The sequence below is a fragment of the Phasianus colchicus genome, chromosome 2 (assembly GCF_987193195.1).
Source record: "Phasianus colchicus chromosome 2, bPhaCol1.hap1.1, whole genome shotgun sequence".
Lineage (NCBI taxonomy): Eukaryota > Metazoa > Chordata > Aves > Galliformes > Phasianidae > Phasianus > Phasianus colchicus.
In genome coordinates, this window is record NC_143437.1 from 34,622,733 (window position 1) to 34,646,122 (window position 23,390).

At 46.2% G+C, this 23,390-nt stretch overlaps 1 protein-coding gene across 1 annotated transcript; it reads right to left on the minus strand.

Moving 5' to 3' along the window:
* Positions 1–242: 242 nt before the first annotated feature.
* SPMIP3 (sperm microtubule inner protein 3) lies at positions 243–12,565 on the minus strand. The gene is made up of 7 exons (XM_090136116.1): positions 12,391–12,565; positions 5,878–6,032; positions 5,226–5,381; positions 4,240–4,310; positions 3,805–3,897; positions 2,979–3,163; positions 243–1,154 (listed from the first exon to the last, which is right to left on the minus strand). Exons 1-7 carry the CDS (start codon positions 12,563–12,565, stop codon positions 1,051–1,053), a joined length of 939 nt encoding a protein of 312 aa, XP_089992242.1. The 3' UTR covers positions 243–1,050.
* Between the last annotated feature and the right edge of the window lie 10,825 nt (positions 12,566–23,390).

Sequence of the window (23,390 nt, forward strand, 5' to 3'; positions counted from 1 at the left end):
TTCTGAGAGCGACTTGTTTCTGTATGCTGTACAGTGTTACTCATGTGCTTCCTTTTCATTCCAAATAAAACTTAATTTTCCTTCACAAAAAAAAAAAAGAAGGAAAAAAAAAAACTTGTGTCAGGATAGGGGGCAGGGGATGATTCAGTAGATTTTTGGCTGTGAGACAAATGTAAGAAACCTTTAATATAAAGTGAACTCTGTCAGGCCTTCCACATTATGGGTTAGATAATCACATGCCTGAGATTGGATAGAAGGAGCATTTCCTGTTAAATCCCTGGCATGTGACAGGGCAGTTAGCAAGGTTTGTATTTTAGTGGTGTGACATGGAAAGAGGAGGTTGACATGGAATACTGAAAAAATGGCAAGTATTTCAAGAGGCCTTTGTATCAGCATTACATGTAAAGATTATTTTCCTCAGTAGCAGAAAACAAAACAGCTTCATACTTTTTTTTTTTCTTTCTGACAGGAGGCCCTGTCTTCTCCTAGTTTTGTTCTCTTCCTCACAGTTCAGGAGAGAACCATCCTATTCCTCTCCTAGCTAAAGCAAATCAAAAAATGAAATCTGTGATGAGAGAGAGCGATGTAACTGTTATACATAATTTACAAAGTTTCTTCAGAAGGTGAAAAGCTGGCAAGTTTTCCTTGTCCTGAACGTGAAAAATAGGTAATAATTAGAGAGTGTTCTTGTCTTCTGTGTAGCTGTCACCAAAACAACCAGCCAGGGAATGTAGGCATCCTTGGCTTAAGGAATAAAATAAGGCGATGCTTTGCTTCTGCAGAGAGTAAATAAGGCTTACTATATACCTTGTGGAAGCAGAGACCTTCGTGTTCAAGACCTTCAGTTTTCTCGCTGTCCTAACTCCACTGTACAAACCACCCTTTTGTACAGTTGTGGAATTCATATTCCTAGGTTAAACAGGGTTTCTAAGCACTATAACTATAGCCTAAAATGATACGAAGTATTAGTGCAGTTAAAGAAACAACAATTGCTGTGAATGCAAGAGTGATTTATGCTCCTTTTCCAAGATTTTTCTTTCATTCTTCCACTCAGGTGTATGCTTGGGAAGTAGAAAACATCCTCTGAGCAAATACCCTATTCCAGGTAGTATATGGTGCAGGAGCTATTGTTGATGTGTGTTTATTTTCACAACCTGGAACAAAGAATTTTTCTCTTTAAATTATGGATGATTAAACTTAGTTTTTGTAAAGCTTATTAGGTTGTCCCTGAATGCCAGTTTTGCACAAGCAAGCTTTGTTAAATTCTTGGGTTGATGCACAGCAGCTTTCCTGGTGTCAAAAATGGTTATAGAATTGTTATAGCCTATCTAATTCCTGATGGTTTTTGTTGTTATTGGGTGTTTTTTTTTTTGTTTTTTTCTTTTTAATTGGTACTTTTCCTACCCCATCTTTCATTTGTATGTGTGGAGAAATGGGTCTTTTGGCCACACTGGAATGGGTGTCTTGTCCACCAGCCTGAATGTTGTGGAAACAAGTGGTGAAAGTGAGGGAGATTTTCAAGCGTTTCATGTTTTGCTCTTGAAACTGTACTGCATTCAACTACAGAAGCAAGGAGGAGAACAGCCTAACACTGTACTAACAGCAGTGTGCCTGTATGCTGCCAAGTTAAGTAGCTTTCAAAGGCTCTTATAGTTTCTTCTGGAGCCAAAATTACCATTCATGAAGTCAAGAGCTGCTTTAGCCTCAAAACAGATTGCCACAGTCATTGGCAAAAAGCTTTCAGTTGTCTGTCATAAGTTACATTATAAGCTGTAAAAGAAAAACAACAAAAGACGAAACCACTGTACTTCTCCTACTTTAGACTTTTTTTCAATAACAAGTATACATTTCTCAGGCCCTTCCTATACACTGCTTTCCTTCTAAAGTCTCTTCTTTTGCTAGTGTGTGAGGGGATAGGCTGGCTGCATAGAACAGTAGTTGAAATTGATTCTCTACCAAATGCCCCTCTCTGCTAACGGGATGTGTTCAGGACAGTGACAAATACCTGGAAGACCTGACAAGGCTGATGACAGGTAAGGTATTCTGATCTCATGCCATTCTTGCCTATGCTGAAATATTGATGAGGTTGATAGTCCTGGGCCTGTGCTGTACTGCAGAGTTTAATAGCCCTTATGTCCCTGTGGTTTGGTGAGCCTGCTTTATTAACTTAATAGGAGAGGAAGCAAGGGACACTTATGCTTAGCCTTTCCATTTGTATTACACATGTAATTGGGTTTTGGCATGCAGCTAATGGACAAACCCTTCAGATAAAGAGATGGACAGTTATGGTGATGTAATGCATAACAGCTGCTTCGTCTGTCATCATCCTGGAAATGATAACTTGGTAACTTCCCTTTTGCTGTCATAGCAGACTCCTTTATAACAATATCTTTCAAAGTATAAATTATCTTGCATCTTTAAATATCTTGCAATAAGTTCACGTTCAAAGGTTTTTCGTGCAATTTTAAAAATATTGAGTTAAATCCTAATCCTAAATCCTAATCCTGCCACTTAAGAACTCTTACATTTATTTAATAAATACAATTTGTTTGCACGTACCACTCTATTATTTCTTCAGTGCTGAATCAATTTGCTCATAAACTTGGGTGCTTGTTCTTCATCTCTTTCTATATACATTGCTGTCACTATCTGCAGTGCATTCAGCTAATATTTTTAGATAAGTCTGCACATGTATCAATAAGTTGCCTCGTTCTCATCCATTGGCTCCCTTCTGTCTGTTACAGAGGGAACTGGGATACCTGAGTGTTGATAGTGGAAAGAGAATGGCTTTGGAGGGCCAGTGGTGCTCACTTTGGGGGGGGGGGAGGAGAAAAAAAAAAAGATGAGGCATTGTTCACTGTTCTTTTTCAATGCAATTTAAGCTAGTTAACACTTGCAGCAGAGTGAACCTCTCTGGTTTATCTTTTATGCCTTTCTTGCCAAGAAGTAGTGTGTGCAGTACAGCATGGGTTACTTACTTGTTTTGAGATAAGGCAAGTCAAATGCTGCTTTGTAGGAAGTTTGGTTGTACCAGTCAGCTGTGGGCTTTCTCACTATTTTTTGAAAATGAACATAATTCCTGAGAGCTGAATTGTCAAAGTCAGGTTGAAATGGAGTTTTGGCTTTATAGTTTACTGGAGCTGGCTGCAGTCTACTGAAAGGCCTAGGCAAAAAGAATGAATCTTTCTGTAATCTCATGCTGACATATGGTATGTAAATACTATGATCCACCCAAAGAGTAGCCAGCAGTATAAATACACTTTCTAATCTTCAGCTGAAATGAGCACTTGGTATGATGCACTGTAATCTAATAGATGCTAACAGCACATGTAGTAAGACCTTAATAATTCAGTATTGTTCTGGTGGCTCCATCTGACTTGTAATCAGCACGATAAGAGTTGTGTATCTTGCAGCTGAGCAACTAACTGGATTAGTTTAATATTATTAGGATTTTTAAAGCCTTGACTTCTCAACTGAAATAGTATGCAGCATATTAAATAAAATGTAGACAAGTTTTATAGTTTGTGTGCTATTAAACAAATTTTCTTGGAGGATTCTATGCCCTCCACCCTCTTACAGCAATTTTTGTCCTGGATTCTCAGTTACTTAATACATTCAGGACATGCATCAATTCTCTTATGGCCAAAAGCCTTTGGATTTAATTTTGTTTTACTCTACCTGGATTCTCTTTCAGGCCAGAGTCATAAGAAATCATTGAGTTGTTGTGATGTTGCTCGTTATAGGCACAAGTAGGAAAGGTATTTTCCAAAGTTCCTCTAGGTTTACTTGGACAAGCAAGCTTACCCTGGAGCTCCTCTGAACACGTATGTCTGGTGGACCCGTCCCACTTGTCCAGGATACAATCCACGGACATCTTTTCCAGGGCGAACAACCAAGCTGACAAAGCAAACAAACAAGACGGTGATGGTATCAGCAGGAGGCAGAGAGCAGGATCCCATTCGTTCTGTGGAAAAGCAGGGTTGGTTCTGCTACTGAGCTTACTAGCAAATAAGGGAATGGCTTTGATAGCTAGGTACAAGCTTGCTTGCTTTTTTTTTTTTTAAAGTCTGAGTTTGTGTTGATGCACCTTTTTTTTAATTAAAAAAAAAAAAGAAAGCTGGGCAGACTTCTTTACCAAAAATACCCTTGCAAAATAGTAGTGTCAAGCAGTTTTATTGTATGACTAACAATAGCCTGGCCTGTGTGCACAAGGTATGCTGTGTTGGTCAGGAGCCTTACCCTGGTGGCAAGATTGGCGCAGGATCAACAAACTCTCTTAGTTTGATTGCAGAGTACAACATGACAAATTCCTATGAGCAATGATGTAAAAAGTTACTTTGGTTTGATAAGAGTCTACTGATAGATCTAAAAGAACTTGCTGTGTGGCTGAATGTATTAATCTCTGTTTTGGTACCCAAACCCTCTGTGAAATAGCATATCTATTAGGGATCCCCGAGGAAACAGCTACAGGAAGAACTGGAATATACGTGTAAAAGTAAAGGTTCTGTGAAATGCTGCATCTTCGTAGAGGTATGGGTGTTTGTAGGATGAGCTGCATGATATTAGTAGCAAGTCTCAAAACAGAAATAAAGGCAGGAAGTAGTTAGCTTACTCAGGCATTGTTTTGTAATTCAGGCCAGCAGTGCTTTTCTATGACTCAAAGCAGAATTTCTTTGCAGACTGCTTTATTATATCAGTGAGTCTGATAGTCTACTTATTTGTCACAATTAAGTTGTAATTTATTTTACCTCCTGAGGAATGAAATTTGGCTGTTACATATAAAACAGTGACTCGTCAGTATTTGGAAAACAAAGTAGATGTTTTCTGTGTTTTGTTGCCCATTGGAGTCAGTGAATTGTTTTGGCCTCTCCATGGCAACTACTTCAGTGAAGTGTGAATTAATGTCGCAGCCTGAGGAGTTTGATGTTAAGATCAGTTCTCAGTTGCAGACTATTGTTTTGGATGGCATTGTGGCACTGCTGCCTTAGAAACTCCTTGAATACATCCATAGTTTGATTTTTGTCTAAAACTAAGAACAGTGAGTCTTCCTTAGCTGTACAGCACTATGTAAAATCCTCTGATCCAATTCAGTCTACAAAAGAATGTATTTTCATGCTTTAGATAATTTCAGTCAATCTTGGAAAATGTAGCTATACAACATACAAAAGTGACAACTCCAACACTCACACACAATATGAGCTGTTGAGAATCACTGTTATATTTACTAACATTTCCATATCCCTGTCAGCCAGTTCTGCACAACTGTTGTCCTCATCATAGTCAGCAGCACCAACAGAGATTCCTCTCCTTTCCCTGGCTCCTCCCCATGGGTGATTCTTCTCTGGTTTTACCCTTAGTGTGACTTTAGAAAGCAGTCCATCCTGGATACAGCAAAGAGTATTTTCAATATCTGCCATGTGCACGCCTAGTTTATAGCTTTCTTTTGTAACTTTGCTATGAGTCTCAGAAGCCTTTGAGACTCAGCGTGCTGTGAGCAACATGGCTTTGGTCTGAGCTGACAAAGCATGGAAAGCGCAACAGAAAGGGAGAAAACCTTGGGCAGGTGAAGTGATTCATGCAGGGGCCTACAGGAAGCCTGTGACAGGTGAGGAAAAGAGTACATGCAAACACAATTAAAGTTACAGGACCATTTGTAACTGCCCTGATAGTGCTAAATAATAAGCAGACATTGAAAAATACCCTGAACCTCTTTTTGGAAGTTTTCTAACCTAGCACACTGGAAAAGGATTTACATTTTGGGATGAAATCCATTCTGCTTTCCAGAATTGGGAAAGCTTTTCCCAGGTGGCATTTCTGTTTGCAGATTGGGTGAAGATGGAGGCTGTAAAGCAAGCTTTCCTTCTCTAGTTCACGCACCGTGATGTTATGGATGAGATGAATCACAGAGGAGTGGTGAGGCAATGCAGAGCATGCTGTCTGCCTGGTCTCCCTGCCCCCTAGTGAAGCCGATGGAACAAAGCCCCTTACCTCACTGTGTGAGACTTTGTGATGCTTCCTCACTTCTTTGGGTTCTAGGAGTCATGTTTAGCTGTGAGCAATGACATTGGCTCTGACAGCATTCAAAACCACAAAAACACTTCTGCAAGGCAAACGCAGCAGAGTCCAATTTGCTAGCAGTGCTGCAGTTAACGATAAGCGATGTAATGAAGGACCTATGTCATACTGAAGACGAGGGTCAAAGGAGACAGAGCTGGATGGGGAGGGGAAGTCTGATCTACCAGCAGACTACCCAGAAACTTGTGTCTCTGCACTCCACCGCCCTGAGCTTTGGTGGATAGATGGCTGTGTCTTCTGGTCTTCAGGCTGCATGGTCCTCACATTACTTCTAGGTTTGACAGTAGGAGCATCACCTGACAACAGTGAAATTTAAAGAAGCTTCAAAGATGAGAGAACAAAGTAGGTCTGACACAATCAGCAACGTGTTCAGGGCTGGATCTTAACAGTCATTGGATGTACTCCCCAGTGCATCTTTCTTGCTGTAGACAGAAGGTAAAACTTTATTTAACCTTTCTGGAATTAGAAGCGTAGGTGTAATTTGAGTCTGGGCTTTTTTTTTTTACACCATATTCTGTCATAGAAGCTATAAGCTACACCTCAGCAGTGAATGGGGAGACCTCAGGGAGGATGGGGTAGGGCAGGGGAGAAGGCAGAGATTCATTTGCCTCTTTGGAGAACAACGAGGACCGTGAGGGGTCCTCCGGTCAGTGAGGGTGTGGCAGGAAGCACTAAAGGATGGCTCTGCTGATCGAGGCACATACTTGCCCAGCCTCCTGCCATGAGACTTTGTAACTTCCCAGAAGATCAGCTGTGGTGTTTTATCATTGAAAAACTTCTCTTGCTATATATTTGGATCCTTTCTGCTGCCTTTTTAAGCTTGTTGTGTGGTGCTCCATTCACTGGACATGGAGGACAGATAATCCCCCTTTTTTGTCTGCAGCAATGTTTTGGATACTTGCTAAGCTTCAGTTGTTTTTTCCCCATGCTGATCAATTCCACTTCTCTCAGGCTTTGTTTGAAGGTAATTTTTAGAGATTTCTGAGGCTGTTTGTGACTCTCTCCTAACTCTGGGAGTTGGGACCTGATAGTAGACTTGGTTTACCCACTGATGCCTGCAATGCCAGATGGAAGGAATGGATGGCATTGCATATCGATCTTATTACATCAACAAATCTAATTATCCTGTGTGATATTTTCCACCTTTTCGATGGAATAGATTTGTCAATTTATGTCTCATCCCATTTTGAGTTTGCTAAATCGATATTTTGTTTTTGCTTCCATGTAGAGTCTTGTCCGCAGGCTGTTTTTTTTTTTTCTCAGACCACTTCTCTGATTTGTTGAAGCAATTTTGAACTGTTACACTGTTCTCTAGCATCCTTCCAGTTCTTCTTAGCTTTATTACACCTGCACTTTTACTGAGTGTGTTCTCTATTCTGTTGCTGCCTTCACTAATGAAGAATTTGAACTGTAAGGAAGCAGCGCCTATTTGCTAAAAGTACGCTGGTTTGATGGTGAATCACTTCCCAAGGTGTGATTTTTTTACTCTGCTGTCCTTTTGTCCACCTGCCCTAACACAGGTCTCTGTAGACCGCATTCCTTTGCCTGCTCACAATGGTACCCTGCAAGCAGGGACGTGTTGCTGTTGGAGCTGATACCAGTGGTTTGTTAGTGCTTGAGGAAAACATCCTGCTCCCCGCGTGGGGATTGCTGAGCAGAGAGGCAGAGGATAATGGAGGAAGCGCACAGGTCCTGGCAGGCCAACATGGTGCTGTGAAGGGCCCAAGGGATGTAGCGAAGGGGCCTCTGGGAGCACCAGGCATGGGGCAGGGGCTCCCCACCGCTGTGTCAGGCCTCAGGCAGGGTGGCTGAGAGGCCTCTGCCTGATGTTCTTTCTCATCAGGAGAAAGGTTGGGTTTGCTCACTGGATGAGGGCTTGGGAGGCAAACACAAACAATGTTTTGATTAATTTCTAACTAATCATGACTTATTTGTAAGTAATGATTAAATCTGAGGTGACTGTAGGTAACCTCTAAAGAGATGATTTTTTTTATTTGTGTGAGAACACCCTGAGCGTACTTGTTTGCTCAGGCACAGCTCGTTAATAACGTGGCTGACAGCTCTTTGTGCTGAGTCACAGAAAGGCAATTCCACAGCCCTGCACAAGTCTGTATTTGGTGCCTCTCACCCACCCAGCGTCCCGCTGGCTCTGCAGCACCTCATGGCTGTGGTCACAGCTGCAGAGCCCGCCTCAGAAACTGGCTGCGAAGGTCAGAGCTGATCGCTTCGTTTTGCCATCCCTCTTCCTTCAGTTTCTCTCTCCTTGAGCAAAGCAGTGTTTGCACAATCACCCTGGTACAGGTGGGGGCTTGTCCCCCTGGTGCTGCAATGAGAGGGCCCAGCTGAGGCCCTGGGCCCTGCAGGGTGGGTGTTTCACTCAGCCCCAGGTCTCAGCCCTTGCTGGGGGTAAGCCAGGCACGCCTGTGCCGCACGGGGGCTCAACTTGCCGGAAGAAACCTCGCAGTTCTTATTTACCAAATTGACAAAATCCTATCATCGCAATTAAGGGGATATGTAATTAACTGTGTCTTAATTACAGCAGCTGCCACTTCATCTGAATGCAGCAATTTGCGGAGATGCTTTAAATCCGTGTGTGCAAACAGGGAGAGTGCGCACAGCGTGGAGTGCAGGGCTGCTGGGGTGGATGGCAGACCTGCCGGGGGGCACGGGCTGGAAGCAGAGCTTTGCTGCCTGCTGTCCTGCATGGAACCTGGTGCCTGTGGTTGTTGGGAGTGTTTTTTCTTCACCTCGATTTCCTCAGCTGCGGAGCTGAGTGCGGGCCAACATCATGCAGATCCTGTGGTGCAGAAATGTTTGTGAAGGGCTCCTTGTTCCTGACCCCAGCCTCTCCCTGGCGTGTGATGAACTGTTCTAGGCCAGGGTGAGGCTGTTCTGTTCCATTTGGCGTCACCCCTCCCACTAGGAGCATGTTATGGGGATGGGCAGCATGCTCTCAGGAGGGGATTTATTCATGTCCTGGCTGTTCTTGGCTTGTGCGACTCTCATCTGGGGATCTGCTGTGGGTCTCCCAGGCAGCTGAGTTCTTCCTGCTGGGTTACCTGGGCGGCACTGCTGTGCACAGGGACACATGCCAGCTGGGCTTTGTGCTACACAGGAGAAAGGCTGCAGTCCCTGTGGCTCCACAGCCACCATTTTGGCTCCATAATGCAGCAGCATGAACATGACCTTCATGTTTCACATGTGAAATGAGGTAGGAGCAGGAAAAACATCCTGCTGCACTAGGAGTGCTTTTTGGTTTCATAACCAGTACCCAAACCTTTTTCTGACTGTTTCAGTACCGTGTGTTGCCAGAAAAGATTGTCTTATTAGTATGCACATCAAGAACATGAAAAGATGGGATGATGACCCACTGCTATTAAATTGAGGGCATGAACTCCTGTTGGTGCATCCTGGGACTGGGATGTCCCCAGCAAATGCTGCAAAGCTGTCCTCATGTCATGCTGCAGCCCTCCAGACTGCAACGTCACCTTATGGAAAAGAACAATACAGATTCGTTCAAGCTTGTCCATACTAATCTTGTTCCTAGCATGTTTACTTACTCCTAATATGTCTGCACTCTGAATGAAGCTTCACAGAAAAAAATTAAGTGCATTTTACTCTTTGTGTGATTTAGGGTCAAGCACCAGCCGCATGCTGTTGTTAACAGCAGTTTTATTTGTATGGAAACGTGCTCTTTGCTTCACTGACCTTTGAGTTTGGCTACCTACCTTGTTAAAGGTGAAATAATAGAGTGTTCTGGCTTATTTATTTGCACTGCAATTGTGATGTTACTGGCTATGTTTTGGGTATGGTATTAGAAGGAGATATTGATAGGAAAAAAAAAAAAGAGAAAACAAAGCAGTCTTTCAATGTGTTGAATGTCAGCAGTGCTTCTAGGCAGAAGTGATGTGATTTTTGTAGCCATCCAGCACTTGACCTTTTGCTGACGTCATCTGTGAGCTCCAATACAGGTGCATTTAGCTTTTGGTGACACAATTTGGAAATGCCACCCAGAGGTTCCATGTTGTCCAAATGTCTTAGCAGCAAGCAGAAAAGAAATGCAAGAAATGCAAGGTGTCAGAAAGCTGTTTTAGCTTCAGGTTCCTTGTAGGTGCAGGGTTTCTATAGGGTGCACAGAACATTGCCAGTACAGCCACCTGGCGAAGACCTCCCACAGGTTGCATGAATTCCATTTGCTCTCCCACTCATAAAACTGGCGAGACAAATCTGCAGCTGGTCACAGTGAGGTAGTTTGTCTTCAAACATCTGCTCCGCAGTCAAAAATGGTACTTTTTTGACATCAAGGTGTCTGAAAACAGCTCGCGTTTGACATCCTGGAGGTGGTGTGAGGTGCTGCCTGCTCTCTAGACACACTCCCTGCCTGAATCTTGCTCTCAGGGCAGGGATGGGAAGGGCTCTGGACCTGTGCCAGGAGGAGCTTTCTGGCTTTTGCTAACACATCCTGCATCTGACCTGCAGCACCTCTGTGGGCCAAACAGTGGGCTGCTCTCTGCATGAGGCTGCTGGCCGTGTCACATCATGGGCTGTGAACAAAGAGCTCGGAGGAATGGGAATGTGATCACCAAATCCATTTGATTTATTCAGGATTTGAACCCAGGTCTTCCAGGTGAAAGTGAGTGTGTTAACCCACGGTGGAAGTTAATTCCTTGCCTAGTGATTATTCAGGCATCATTAAAGCATGCATTGTGCTGGAGGTCAAATGAGATTACTCTAAAGAATTTGGAATGGGAAAAATGTTGGCATTTTTTTTTCATTGATCTAAGTGTTGAGTTATCTCAGTGTTTAGCTATTTACATTGAGCCTGTCACTATGGCATGTCGCTGAGTAAACACGGGGATGCTTTAAATCTCTTATTATTTTAATGCCATTTATGTTCTTCAGCTGGGGAAAGAAAATAATTTCCCCCAGCAGACAATGGAATGCGTGACCTAAAGTAAGCAGCAGCTCTGGGAAAGCCACTGGCACAGGCATGCCCAGGGAGCAGAGTGCTGGGTGCTGCCCCAGTTGGCCCCTGGAGACATCTCTGCCCACACACCCTCTTCCTTTGCCAGCTGCCAGCAAGGTGCCCTGCAACAAAATGTGGGAGCATAGCAGCCCAGGTCTGCCTATAGCTCACATTACAGAGAGAGGAAGGGAAGCAGCACTGCGTTATTCTGAGCTCGCACACCCAAGTGTTACTTTCAGCAGAGCTCTCCTCTGCAGAGGTGGGCTGGGTGCCTCGCTCACATCATATGCTCTGGCACCAGGGGGAAGAAGCAACACATGGGCTGGATCAAGGAGCATTCGTTTCTTGGCGATTCACAAAGATACAACTTGTAATTGCAGATCCAGACATATGCTGTCCTTACATTTCAGAAGAAAAATGCTAGGATAATAGCATTGAGTTGGAGGGGGAGCCAGGAGGCGGCAGCAGACCTTAGGCACGTGGTCAGCCCCTACCCTGCAGAATCCTGTCTGGCTTTGTTGTTGCAACCATGGGAGAGGGTCTAGGAATTGGGAAGCTCCATCATGAACAGTGCAGGAGCATGCAGGAAAGTCAGAATGCTGAGGCTGGTCCAGAGCTCAAGAGGCAGTGCTTGGAGGGTCCTTGTGCCTGCTAGGCTTCTGTGTGGACGTAAGAGAAAAAGTAAGTGCACAAACTGGCCAAATCAGTGACAACAGACAAAGGGATCCTAAGCAAAAGAAACCTCCATTAAAAAAACAGCATAAAAAGCTGTGGAGCTTTTAAAGCATTGTTTTGCATGGAAACAAAGCCTAGATGATTGTTGCCAGCTCCCTCCAAATGACTTCTGAACTTTCCAATCAACTTGACTGAAGGTGATGTTCTTGAAGGCTGCAGTTCCTCAGTTCAGTTCCTTTGTGAAAAAACATCCATGAAGAAAAGGTAAGTCCGAATCCCTCAGCTCAGATGCAGTGTTAGCTAGGAGCCATTAAGGAGAGAGGGATTATGAGCACTGCCCCTACAACAGGAGCACTGCAGAAGTGGAAAGTAGCGTCAAAGCACATTAGACAAGTGATCCAGGAGCAGTGGTAGGGATTCACACTCCATGCACTCACCTGTTCAGCAGTAACTATTCATAATTCATTTCAAACCAGATCTGAAATTTCTATGGGTTTCTAGATCCAGGGACTGAAATGTGCTTGTGTGCTTTGAAATCCATAAAGGAATGTGTCCTGACTCAATGCAAACCCCACTCTTGAGGCATTTAGAGAACATCAGAGATGTAATGGGCTGCACTACGTGGCACAAGAGAACAGCACCAGGATGCAGAGACCAAACGCAAGAAGTCTCACCATCCACTCCTGGTGAGATAAACTGGGAGTCATCTGGAGAAACTTTCAACCCCACTGGTTTTGAATCTGTCACACAGCTGATGTAGTGCATAGCCAAGGGTCTTTGTTCCTGGCCAGTAATGCAGAGAGCAGAGACCACTGAATTCTGGGCAAGGATCCAAGCTACATCATACATGTTTCAACCTAGAATGGGAAAGACTAATTCTGCACATTAAAGCAGAGAGACAGACTGGTGCCATGTTTCTAAATATCGTGAGTTAGCTCTTCACCCCACAGCAAGGGATCCTTGAGATGCAGTGTAAGAATAGTTTCTGAGAAGGAAATGATTTAGTGCATGGAACCTTAATTGTGAAAAACACTTCATGCAGCATCAGAGGAGATCCTGCTCTTGCACACATTTACATTTCACCTCAGGCAAAAGAGTTGGTCCATGCCCCAGGCAGAAGCAGCAGCACTTCAGCTGCAATATGCTCCCAAGCACCAGAAAAGACAAAATGGAGCGTACCTGTGTCCTAGTGTGCTGATGCAGCCTGAAAAAATATCCTTTGTGGCTGCTTTTTCCTTCTCTCCTGGTTCATCTGGACCAGCTCCTCGTTGCCCACCTGTTCATTGACTAATGGCCTTACCTCTGCTATACAGTGTGTTTGCAGAGTGCTGCTAGCAGTCACCTGGGGTAACTGCTTCTTCCCGGTTGTATGCAGTAGTATATGGGGCTGACCTTCCACAGGTGGTTGGATAGAAGGGTTGGGAGCAAGCAAAACTCTTTGGGACAGGAAAGTGCAAATACTTGCTGAGCAGCGTGGCTCTTTTCCCGGAAGCACAGACTCATCTTACAATCGAACTAGGATTGCTGCACTCCTAGGGCATTGAGTCTGCCTGCTTTGCCTATCTGCTCCTGCCTGACAGGTTGCCACACTTCCGGGCATATCAGTAATCAGCCTGCAGTGACACAAAAAGGGAGTCCTGCCCTAGTATCCCACAGGGCAAGACTGTCTGGAGTGAGCTGACAGTGGATGCTGTTGGATGCGCTCATGGGTATGTAAGAGCCAGCATCCCTGTGGCAGTCTGCCCTGCACAATTCATTTTCTTTCCTCAGCTTTTCTTTAGAAATATTACAGAAGAGTTACACTGGGACTTGCTAATAGAACCTGTGCTGGAGCCCACTTAACACCTCAATGGAAGACTCTGATGTTTCCCTCTTGTTTTCCAGTGGTAACAGGATCCAGTGTGTCTCATAAAGGATAACTGGAGCAGAAATGATGCTGATGCTGTGAAATAGGTCAAACGTGACAGGACACCTTATCTGCTTATCTGTGAACCCCACCATTGCTCCTCTGCCTCCACATCGATTATGTGACTGCTTTGAAATGCACCGGAAACCTTTGCCTGTTGCCTTGTATGACTGCACTGTGCAGTTAGCACAGGAGAGGCAACATGTCCTGTGAGCTGGGAGATCTGATTATCATCTCACAGGGAAGTTGAGAGGGCCACCTTACCACGCCTGTGGTTTACATCAGGAGCCAGGGGTTAGGAAATGTCTCTGCCAAGAAAACACGTTAGGTCTTCTTTTGTTCAGCAGTCTTCAAATGATGTGCAGTCCAATCCTGGCCACCTGTGGCCACTGAAGATCAAGCGGTGCTTCTTGCAAAACCTTCATTAACATACATATCCTGAGTGTGTTTGAGGAATGTGTATGGAAATAGTTTCCTGCTTCCCAAATTCAGCTTCCTCGTTCCCCTGCAAGCCAGAGGCATCATCTCCCTCCTGCATTGAGTTTTCCCATGTTAAACCACAAGCACTCAGTGACAGCATAATGTCCCAGAGCTCATTAATCCAGCTGTGGATTCATGAGATCCAAATGTAGCACTGCAGTTTGGCAAGTGCCTGGGAATAGCAATTACTGCCTTGAGAAAAGTTCTTCAGCCTCAGAGGCATTTTCATGAGTCTGTAAAATGTCCGTGAGTCTGCTAAAGACTGAAATATTAGCAAAATTAATATATATATATATAATTGAGTGCTCTCTTAAGCTTCACCTTAAGTAACTGGATCTGTGCAAAGGATCAGAACAGCTGCCTGGGGGTGGGCTGTTAGCAGGAGGCTCAGCTCCAGTCACAGAGGTTATGCTGTGCGGTTGTGTGGAGTGTTGTGGTGCTGGGAAGACGTGTCTCAAAGAGACACCAAGCACTCTTGGGCTTGTTATTCCCCTGACTACACGGCTTTCATTGAAGAACATGTGAAAATGAGTACTTCAAATTAGACTCCGAGAGCTCTTGCTTATACTGAGAGACTGCTGGGATTTGTGTGATGCTGGGGCTGTGCTGAGCACACCACACCTGAATGGCTGAATACATGGATTGCTCTCTTCCCTTTATCTGTTTAATAGAAAACAAAAAGGAAGAGCCTGACTTTGCTTTTCAGATTCATTTTGCTCATGTTTTTTTCCATATGTTTCTGAATTTGGTCTTTTCAGCAACTGCTTCAAATAGCAGATTCTGCACAGTTGCATGCCCTGGCCTAAGACTATAGGAAACACAAAGCAAAAGGAAAAAAAAAGACTTAAAAAAAAATACGGTAGATTTCTGCTTCTCTTGTCTCCCCTTCTTTCTGGATTGTCAGATGAAACACCCAACACACTGTTGGGCACCCAGGCACTGTTTGTTTTTAGAAACAGAGCAGCAACATGTTGTCTGGGGCCTGAACTCAGTTGTAACATGGCATGATCTTGCCAGGATGCCTGAAGAAAGCTTCCCATCCAGCACTCTCCTTTCCTGCACTTTTATCACAATAAATGATAATTTTGAAGCTGCTGGGCACTGCTATCTCAGGTAACTAACATCTTGTGGTGAGTTTGTTCTGGCACATGACAGGGTGGCAGGACACTGGAGCATGCTCCCTGCAATCCCAACCCTCCCCAGCAGCACTGGGCACTGCTGGAGTGAAGGCTTCTGTCTCTTCATCACCCTGTGCTCAGAGCATTTCTCACTCCTCCCTGAGCTCTGTTCCCTCAGAATCTCTGGCTTTTGCATCTGCCCCCCCTCGTCTTCACCGGCTGGGGAGTGCTTACCGGCCCACACCTGTGGAAGGGCACACAGTTCCCAAGCTTGGTTTCCTGGAACAACCCGGCCATGCAAGCACGAGTTTCTGTCAAATTTGGTCTGGCACAGACTGTTCAGTGCAAATCTTAATGCAAAGAAGAGAAATGTCAGTGCTAAAAGAAAAAGAGTATTTTGGAGGAAAAAAAATCTTGTGCTGTTTTGTGGCATTTGTGCATAAAATAATGAGACCAAATATATCACCATTGGATTTAAGCCAGATAAGTTCATACCGTCTAATCCAGCTGGTGGATCATGACTCCGTTCATTATTTAAAGCAGTGCTGTGGGAAAAGACACACAGCAAAGCTAGCAAGATGGTGCTTGAGCTGCCATCCTCCTGGCAGCTGAACAAATGCAGCGTGCATTTTCTCACACCGGCAGGGAAAGGAAAGGGAAACGTGGAGCTAGCAGTGAGCCCAGCATCCCCGCGCAACACAGACGGAGCCTCGCCCCATGTTTCCATCCCCCCTCCAGTCTGGTTCTCTCTGTCTCAAGTGACTGAATCAGTTTCCCTGCTCCTTCTGACTGGTCTGGGAGTTTGTGCAACCATCCAGCCAGGAGGGCAGCACTGGGCAGAGTGCTCCATCTTCCTTTACCCCTCACCCCCAGGGTGTCCAGAGTCAGGCAGCAATCCCCTGCATTTCCCCAGCACAAACTCCCAGCCCTTTGCACACCATCCTCTGTGCCCTTCTATAGGGTCAGAAATGAAGTCCTTTATTGGCTTTAAAGTTTCTCCTGGAACACCTCCAGCAGTCTTCTCCTCCTTTGCATCCCTCTGGCACCTCTGCATCTTTGCTTGCATCTTCTCCAGGGCAGGGCTGATGGGGCTCCCCATCTGTGGCACTGAGGATCTGGGGACCACATACCAGACCTCACCCAGTCAGTCACCCCACCCATAAGCCAGCCCCCACCCACCACCTGCCAGGGTCCCCTCACAGGAGCTGGTGCACATTGTGCAGGACCATCAGCACATCTCCAGACATCATTCAAGCAGCACCTCCATCATCATGCAGGTGCATCATGATGCCTTGCATTGAAAAGACCCTTTTCTACCAGGTAGGTGCTATGGGTGCAGCACGACTGCTGTGGAGACGAGTGCACAAGTGCTGTGTGTATCTGGGGTTCCTCTTGTGTTGTGCTCCCGGGCCACATGTGTGCTGTGTGTGTGCCTCTGCCACGTGCAGGTGGGGACATCCATCAGGGAGTGATGGCATTGGCACACAAGGCTGTGCTGCTCCTTCTCACACATCTTCCAGCTCCTCTTTGCTTGTTTCAAGATGGCTTTGCGTGGAAAAAATAGGGTGCCCTTTCTTCATTACTTGTGACAAATAGCTGGTAGGAAAAAACATCTTTTATTTTTCTAGTTAAAATTAACAGAAACACCCTGGTCACAGCACACCACCTGTCTTCTCTCCAAGGCTCATTTTTCATGAGCACAGGTTCAGGTCTTGGTGCTGCCAGGTGCCTTCACAGAGTCCTGGGCAGGGCGGCATGGCAGCTTTGGCACCTTCCAGACACACTGAACACAGGTCTGTAGAAGGGCTCAAGGTGCAACTAAAACTATCAAAATATGATAAAGGAACTTTCCTGCAAACCAATTTTCACTTGCTTGTTGTCTCCTGAGTCTCAGTCTGACAAGTTCCTTTGTCATCCATCCAGGTTTCTGAGACAAAAAGCAGGGCAAGACAAACAGTGCCTTCAAAGATGTGGAAAACCAATTGTTCCCCCTTTAAGTAAGCCTCCTTTTGCCTCTCCCTCCTTGCAGCAAAACCACAAATTGACCATTTCAACCAGCCATGTTTACTGTGAGGCTGCCTGCCCTTCTAGTGGCTGGGCTGTGGCCTCTTGCTGGTGGAGGCTGGGCATGAGGTGTTGGCAACACACCACCATCATTGTTGCTTCTGGGCTTCCCTCAGAGGAACCGCTCTGTTTTTGCTCCCCTTCTGCTTTGTACATAGGTACATGAAGGTACATGAAGGTGTGGAGTTGGCAGGACAGGGAACAGGGATGGGGACTGGGACGGGGACAAGGACAAGGTGGTCTGTCACCACCTAGCTGCAGGGGAATAAGACAAGTCTTATGAGGAGCATCTGACGGAGCTGGAATTGTTCAGTCTGGAGAAGAGGAGGCTCAGGGGAGGCCTTATCGTTCTCTACAAGTGCCTGAAGGCAAGGAAAGGGTCAGCCTCTTCTCCCAGATAACAGAAATAGGATGAGAGGTCATGGCCTCAAGCTGTGCCGGGATGGTTCAGGTTGGATATTAGGAAAAAATTTTCAGAAAGCGTGATGGGGCACTGGCACAGGCTGCCCAGGGAAGCAGGGTGTCACCGATGTCACCATCCCTGGAGGTGTTCAGGAGCTGTGTGGATGTGGCACTGAGGGACACGGTTAATGTGCATGGTGGCTGGTGCTTGGGCTAGATGATCTGAGAGGTCTTTTCCAACCTTAATGATTCTACGAAGGCTCCAGGCCTGCCGCTGCAGCTAATTATCAGGGCTGCAATTACTTTGGCTTGCTTTGACTAAAGGGCGCCCTGTCGCGACCCGGGGCACGACACGGACATTGCCTCCCCGTCTCCCCTAGCCCAGCCGCGGCGGGGCCGGGCATGCGGCGGGCGAGCAGCAGAGGGTGCCGCAGCCCCGGCGATGGGAGCCGGGCTCGGGCGGCTCGGACGCTAGGGGTCCCTCACCGCCCGCCGTTGCTCCGGCGCCGGGGGGAGAAGGCGGCGGCCGCCCTGTGCCGGCCTCGCCAGGCCGCCCCGCAGCTGGAGAGCGGCCCGGGGCTGGCCGGGATCGAGCGGCTGCGCCCGGGCTGCGGGGCTCGGGTGGCCTCTCCTTGCAGCAAGTCAGCGCAGAGGCTGTGCGGTTGCTCCCTGTCTTTTTTAAGTGCCATAATCTACATGCTATTTTTTTTTTTTTCCCCGAAATGGCACGCGCAAATTTCCTGGCTTGAGTGAACGCAGAGGTCTGCTGAAACCGCAGGTCGGGCAGCAGAGGGGCTCCACATCTGCCCGGTTTCCTGGCCGGCCGCTTTGTTGCTTTGTTAGCGACGCGCCGTGCGCGCTGCGAACGGCACTTAGAGACGCTGCACCTCGGAAGGGACAAAGAACAAACTCACGGGCCGGTTTGAAAGGGGAGCTCCCTTTGCCAGTAGGGCTCCAGTCAACTCAAACTATAACACCCGACTGAGAACAGAGCGACAATCGGGAATGCAGGTTTTTTTTTTTTCTTTCTTTCTTTTTTTTCCTTTTCTTTCCAGAGACTCGGGGTTTTGTTTCAGAAACTTCCCAGGCGTAGGAGCTGGCTGTAAAGGTTGCACTAGATCGATTCCAAGTTTTATCTGCTTCACAAAAGTCATTTTGGCAGCCAGGAACCGACAAGACCTGAATCCAAAACCCAGCAGAAGTTCCGTGTTAGAAACTTTAGAGAAGGAAAATGTCTAGCACTTAGGAACAATGTAGGCTTTCATGTGAAGCTCTTTGAAAAGTTATAACACGGTGAGAAGTCCTTGGATTAAATCTTGTTTACTCGCAGTGCCGACTGACACCGAGTCGGGGTCCGCTACCTAATGGGAAGGGGTTGTGGTTCTGTGCAGAATAGGCTCTAAGTGCATATTTGTGTATGGCACCAATACAGAAAGCTGTGACAAGTGACTGAATGAAGTCAGCGCTTTCCCCACCAGAGTAGTTCAGTGAGTGCATTTAAGGCCATTCCTGCTCTCCCCTCTGGCTTGACGTTTTCCTGGCCCGGTATGCTAATGGAATCCATCCTAAGCTAGCAGGTATCACCTACCCCTGCGGGGAAGCAGCAGCATCCTGTCCTAGTACCTGCCACCAGCGAACATTTGTGGAAGCAATCGAGAAAGCTCAGTTAAAAGGCTTTATCTTGCACTTGTTACACTTCTGCTGAATGCAATTCAGGCCAGTGGGAATCTGAGGCGGATTTAAAGCTGCTGTTTGAGCACCGTGTCCCAACATTGCTCTGCTGAGGTCACCAGCGTGGGGCTTTCCACTTACTACAGCCTCTCTGATGGGGCAGCGACTGCTGAGGGTGAAAAAATGCTAGCTGAGGAAAGTGGAATTAGCCATAGTACAGATGGGGCTTGTGTACCACCAATTCCCCTTGAAAAATATGTTCATCCCCCTTGTCATTTGTGTGGTGGCAGCAGCCAGGAGTTGCAGCAGTGGAGCAGGTCCCTCTGTTCTGCACTGTGCACAACTGCACAGCAGCAGGATGACATGCACTTTGCTTGATTGCAATCTGAGTTGTGTTCTTCCTCATCCCCCTAGAAGTGGCCCGATCCTAGGGGTATCAGCCTGACTGCGGAGGAAAATCTGCTCCCTCTGGAGCTGTGGCACAGTAATTTGTAAGGAGAAGAAAAGGAAATGGTACTCTTACTTTGTGGAAAGCTTAAGGGTATACCATAAGAAGCTGTACAAACCCCAAGGTGATTCAATAAAGGATGCTGCACTGAGGGGTTGAGCTGGAGGATAGTTCTCAATCACAGAATTGTAGGGATTGAAAGGGACCTCTGGAGATGACCTAGTTCATCTGAGGTTGCATGGTGGCCACTAGTAAGAGGGCTGTGGTGATGTGGGGACATCAGGACTTCGTGAATCCTGGAAGGTCTCAGGCTCCATCCAAAGAGTCCTCTGAGCCTGCTCCATAAAGAACGCCAATTAAAATTAACATTTACCTTCATCAGTCATATTCTGCAACTGCTTGGACATGGTAGCTCTTAAAAGAACATGCTTGATCCTAACAGCATGTTCTGCCTCCGTAATCAAAGGGCCCAGCACATGACCTCATGGTGTACGGGGCAGTGGAGCAGCTGGTGTCTGCAGCAATCCCAGTCTGCGGCTGAGAATGCCTCACCCCAGTACTTTCTGTGCTGGTGTATTTTACTGCTCATGTGTGCCGTGTAAAGAGCACAGAGACATTGGAATCTGAATTTTCAGGCAGCATTTTGCGTCTTGGTCTGAGAAGCCTTACCTACTTCCTGCTTCAGCTGTCCATCTTTTCCTGTATAATATTTGTTGTGCTACAGAATTCAGTTTTGAAAGCAGGAAAACCATGCAGACACATGACCCAGAAACTTTCTGGAAGCATGATTGAGGCAGACATCCAACTTCTTTGATGACTTTTTATTTTAAAGTGCTTTCCTCCTCTGCTTTATTTCTGGGTTCACATCAACAAAGCTTTCTTATTCTTCCACTTCAACTGTGATGTTGATGTCTAGGGCCGCTATTTAATTATTTTCCTGTAATACGCATCTGGAAGCATTGTAGTTTCTTTCCTCTGTATTAGGATGCACGTGATTTATTTTCTTGCCATCCAGCTGGATCATACTCTTTTATAGGCCGAGATTTACTTAAGTGAGACTCCTGTCTCAAATTGAACTTCCTCACCGTGTAGAAAATCATTCTCATTTTACATGTAAAAGGGTGTTGAAGCCAGTTCAGGCAGTAACATATAATCAGTGTTTCCTCCTGGGTGAGGTGTTTTCTAGTTGTTTGTGTTCCATGAGTGAGAGTTGCAGGGGTCTGGAGAGCTGTCTGCTTAGGGGTAATTCATAACTAATGGACTCGTGGAGATGTTGGCCATCAGCTGAAATCAAAGCATGGAAGGAGCTGGCCCATGGCTGCTCATGGGGCTGCCACCAGTAGCACCTGCCCCAAACCCACTTTTGTGTGTTCCTGGTGCCATGCTGGGCACCTCAGTCCCCTGTGCACTGGCTGCAAGGCACATGTGGTGTAGACAGGGGATGGCAGTCAATAAGGAGTTAAGCCAGCAAATAGTGTTACTGTTGGGTTTTTTTATTGCCTCACCCCAGGCGTTTGCTGCGAATCCTCTATGTGAAATGTGGTGGAATTATTGTGAAGACGTGTTGTTTAAATATTAAACATTAATGTCCTTCTTTTGATGGTTAAGCCAGTATTAAAACCGTTAATTTTTCATTAAAGCACCTTAAGCCAAATTTGTTTAAACTCTCAGTTTGCTGTCATCTTCGGGGTAGAAAACAGAAAGTAAAAGCTGTGCAGACCTCAGGATAAATGGGAGAGAAACGCAGGAGCCAGATCCAGGCTTCCTCACACTGCGGAGAGGAGATGAAGGGGAAGGGAGAAGCAGCAGGAGAGGAAGGAAGGAGAAGAGCAGATCTGGGAAGAGAGGACAAGGGAGGAAAAGAATAGCACGTACAGAGCCATGGGAAGGGCAGTGCCATACTATGGCAGGGCTTGGTCCCAGTTGCAGTGTTTTATCCCAGCTTTATGGTGTGATCGCCAGCTCCTAACAGCAGCGATAAGGGGGGACCTGTAAAATCACTCCACATCTTCACCGCTGCTCTGCGACCGCCAGCGAGGGATGGCAGAAAAATAGCTGCTAGGAGGTGTTTGTGCGTGATCCTTTGGTGCATAAATGGCTCAAAGCTGTGGTTGGCGGGTAAGGTGGTGGCTGGGCAGGGAGATGGGAGAGGAAGCGCTGGCTGAGGCTGTCTTTGCCAAGCAGGGAGAAGGATTTTGCAGTAATTGAGATGTGAAACGCTGAGAGTCTTGACAAGAGTTTTAGCTGTACAGATGGGTAAGGAAGGCCATATCTCAGAGACGTGATGCAGAAAGAATCTGCAAGCAGCAGAGAGCGGGCTTGGATGGGAGCCCAGGGGAGGCGCCCGCAGGAGCCGCTGCCCAGGTGACACCGCATGCTGGGATGGAGCTGTGGAGGGGTGCGGAGGGATGCATGGAGGGGTGGTGGGATGGAGGGGTGAAGGCACCACAGGGCAGTGAGATGGAAGGAGGGGTGGTGGGATGGAGGTTGTGCAAAGCTATTGGAGACAAAGGGATCCACAAGAGGGAGAGGAGAAATACAGGCAGCCGTGTTTTAACCCTGCTGGGCACATGTTGATTGCTACTCATTCATGAGAAGATGAGAGAGATCAGATTTTGGTACAGGTAGGAGGCAGGTCTCCAGCAGAATGTTAGCCCTAGGACGCAAATTAGCATGTCTCCAGAACCAGCATCAGTGAAAAACTTCTGTTTATGGGTATGAACATCCACCCAAAGCCTTGCCAGCTGCACTGGGATGCATGGAGGTTTTGTGTCTCTCCTTACCTTGGGCATGTGCAGCTATCAGCATCCTTCATAACTGAGGACTAACATGACATCCTTCATGCTGTGAGATTTCCAGCTGCAAGAAGACCAAAAAGTGGACCATTAATATTTAATGTAGACTATTTTATCAGAAATAATAGGGAGAACAGATCCATATTTAACTTTGGTTATTGGACTCTTCTTTTTAAACATCACTTTTTCATTGTTTTACCTTCCAATTAACCCTTAGGAGAAAGTGCTAGTTGATTTAATAAGGATGACACCAACAATGGCTTTCAGCTATGTTGTAGCATTACTCCAAAATCTGGGGGTCAGAACCCACGATTGGTGCGAGCTGAGCTGCAGGCACAGCAGCACTGAAGTAACAGATGGGGTGGTTCGAGCAGTGCTGTTTTCTGTTGGATTGTGCAGAGAACTGCATCTGTGCTTCTCACCTGAATTATTTAAGTGCCTTCCTGTAAGGGCTGGCTATGCGTGCTTCTCCCCTTTGCTCTGTACATCTCCTCTTCCCTGTTTCTTCTTCCCCTTCCACCTCAACGTGACCAGCTTATTTACAACATTTCTGCTGCAGTCCCGCCGAGATTCATTTTCACTTTTTCATTGAAAAATCAAAATCTTTGGAATTAGAATCTCCCAATATTGAATTGTCAGTAACAGGTGAAAATTGCGCTCTGTGTGACAATGGGAGAAGGATGCACCAAGCTGGCGGCATGGCGACATGGGCGCTGGTGGACTCACGCTTGAAACACGTGAAACAACTGGGGCAAGTATTGAGAAAAAAAGAAAAAAAGCAAAGGTAATG

Bases quoted from the DNA above. Each gene is read 5' to 3' on its own strand.
- SPMIP3 (XM_090136116.1), bottom strand. From the start codon at position 12,565: ATGTATGATGTAGCTTGGATCCTTGCCCAGAATTCAGTGGTCTCTGCT. The intron at 6,033-12,390 runs GTGAGACTTCTT...CATGACTCCTAG, and splicing joins TATCTCACCAGGAGTGGATG to AACCCAAAGAAGTGAGGAAG. The intron at 3,898-4,239 runs GTAAGGCTCCTG...TTGCTTTGTCAG, and splicing joins GCGCCAATCTTGCCACCAGG to CTTGGTTGTTCGCCCTGGAA.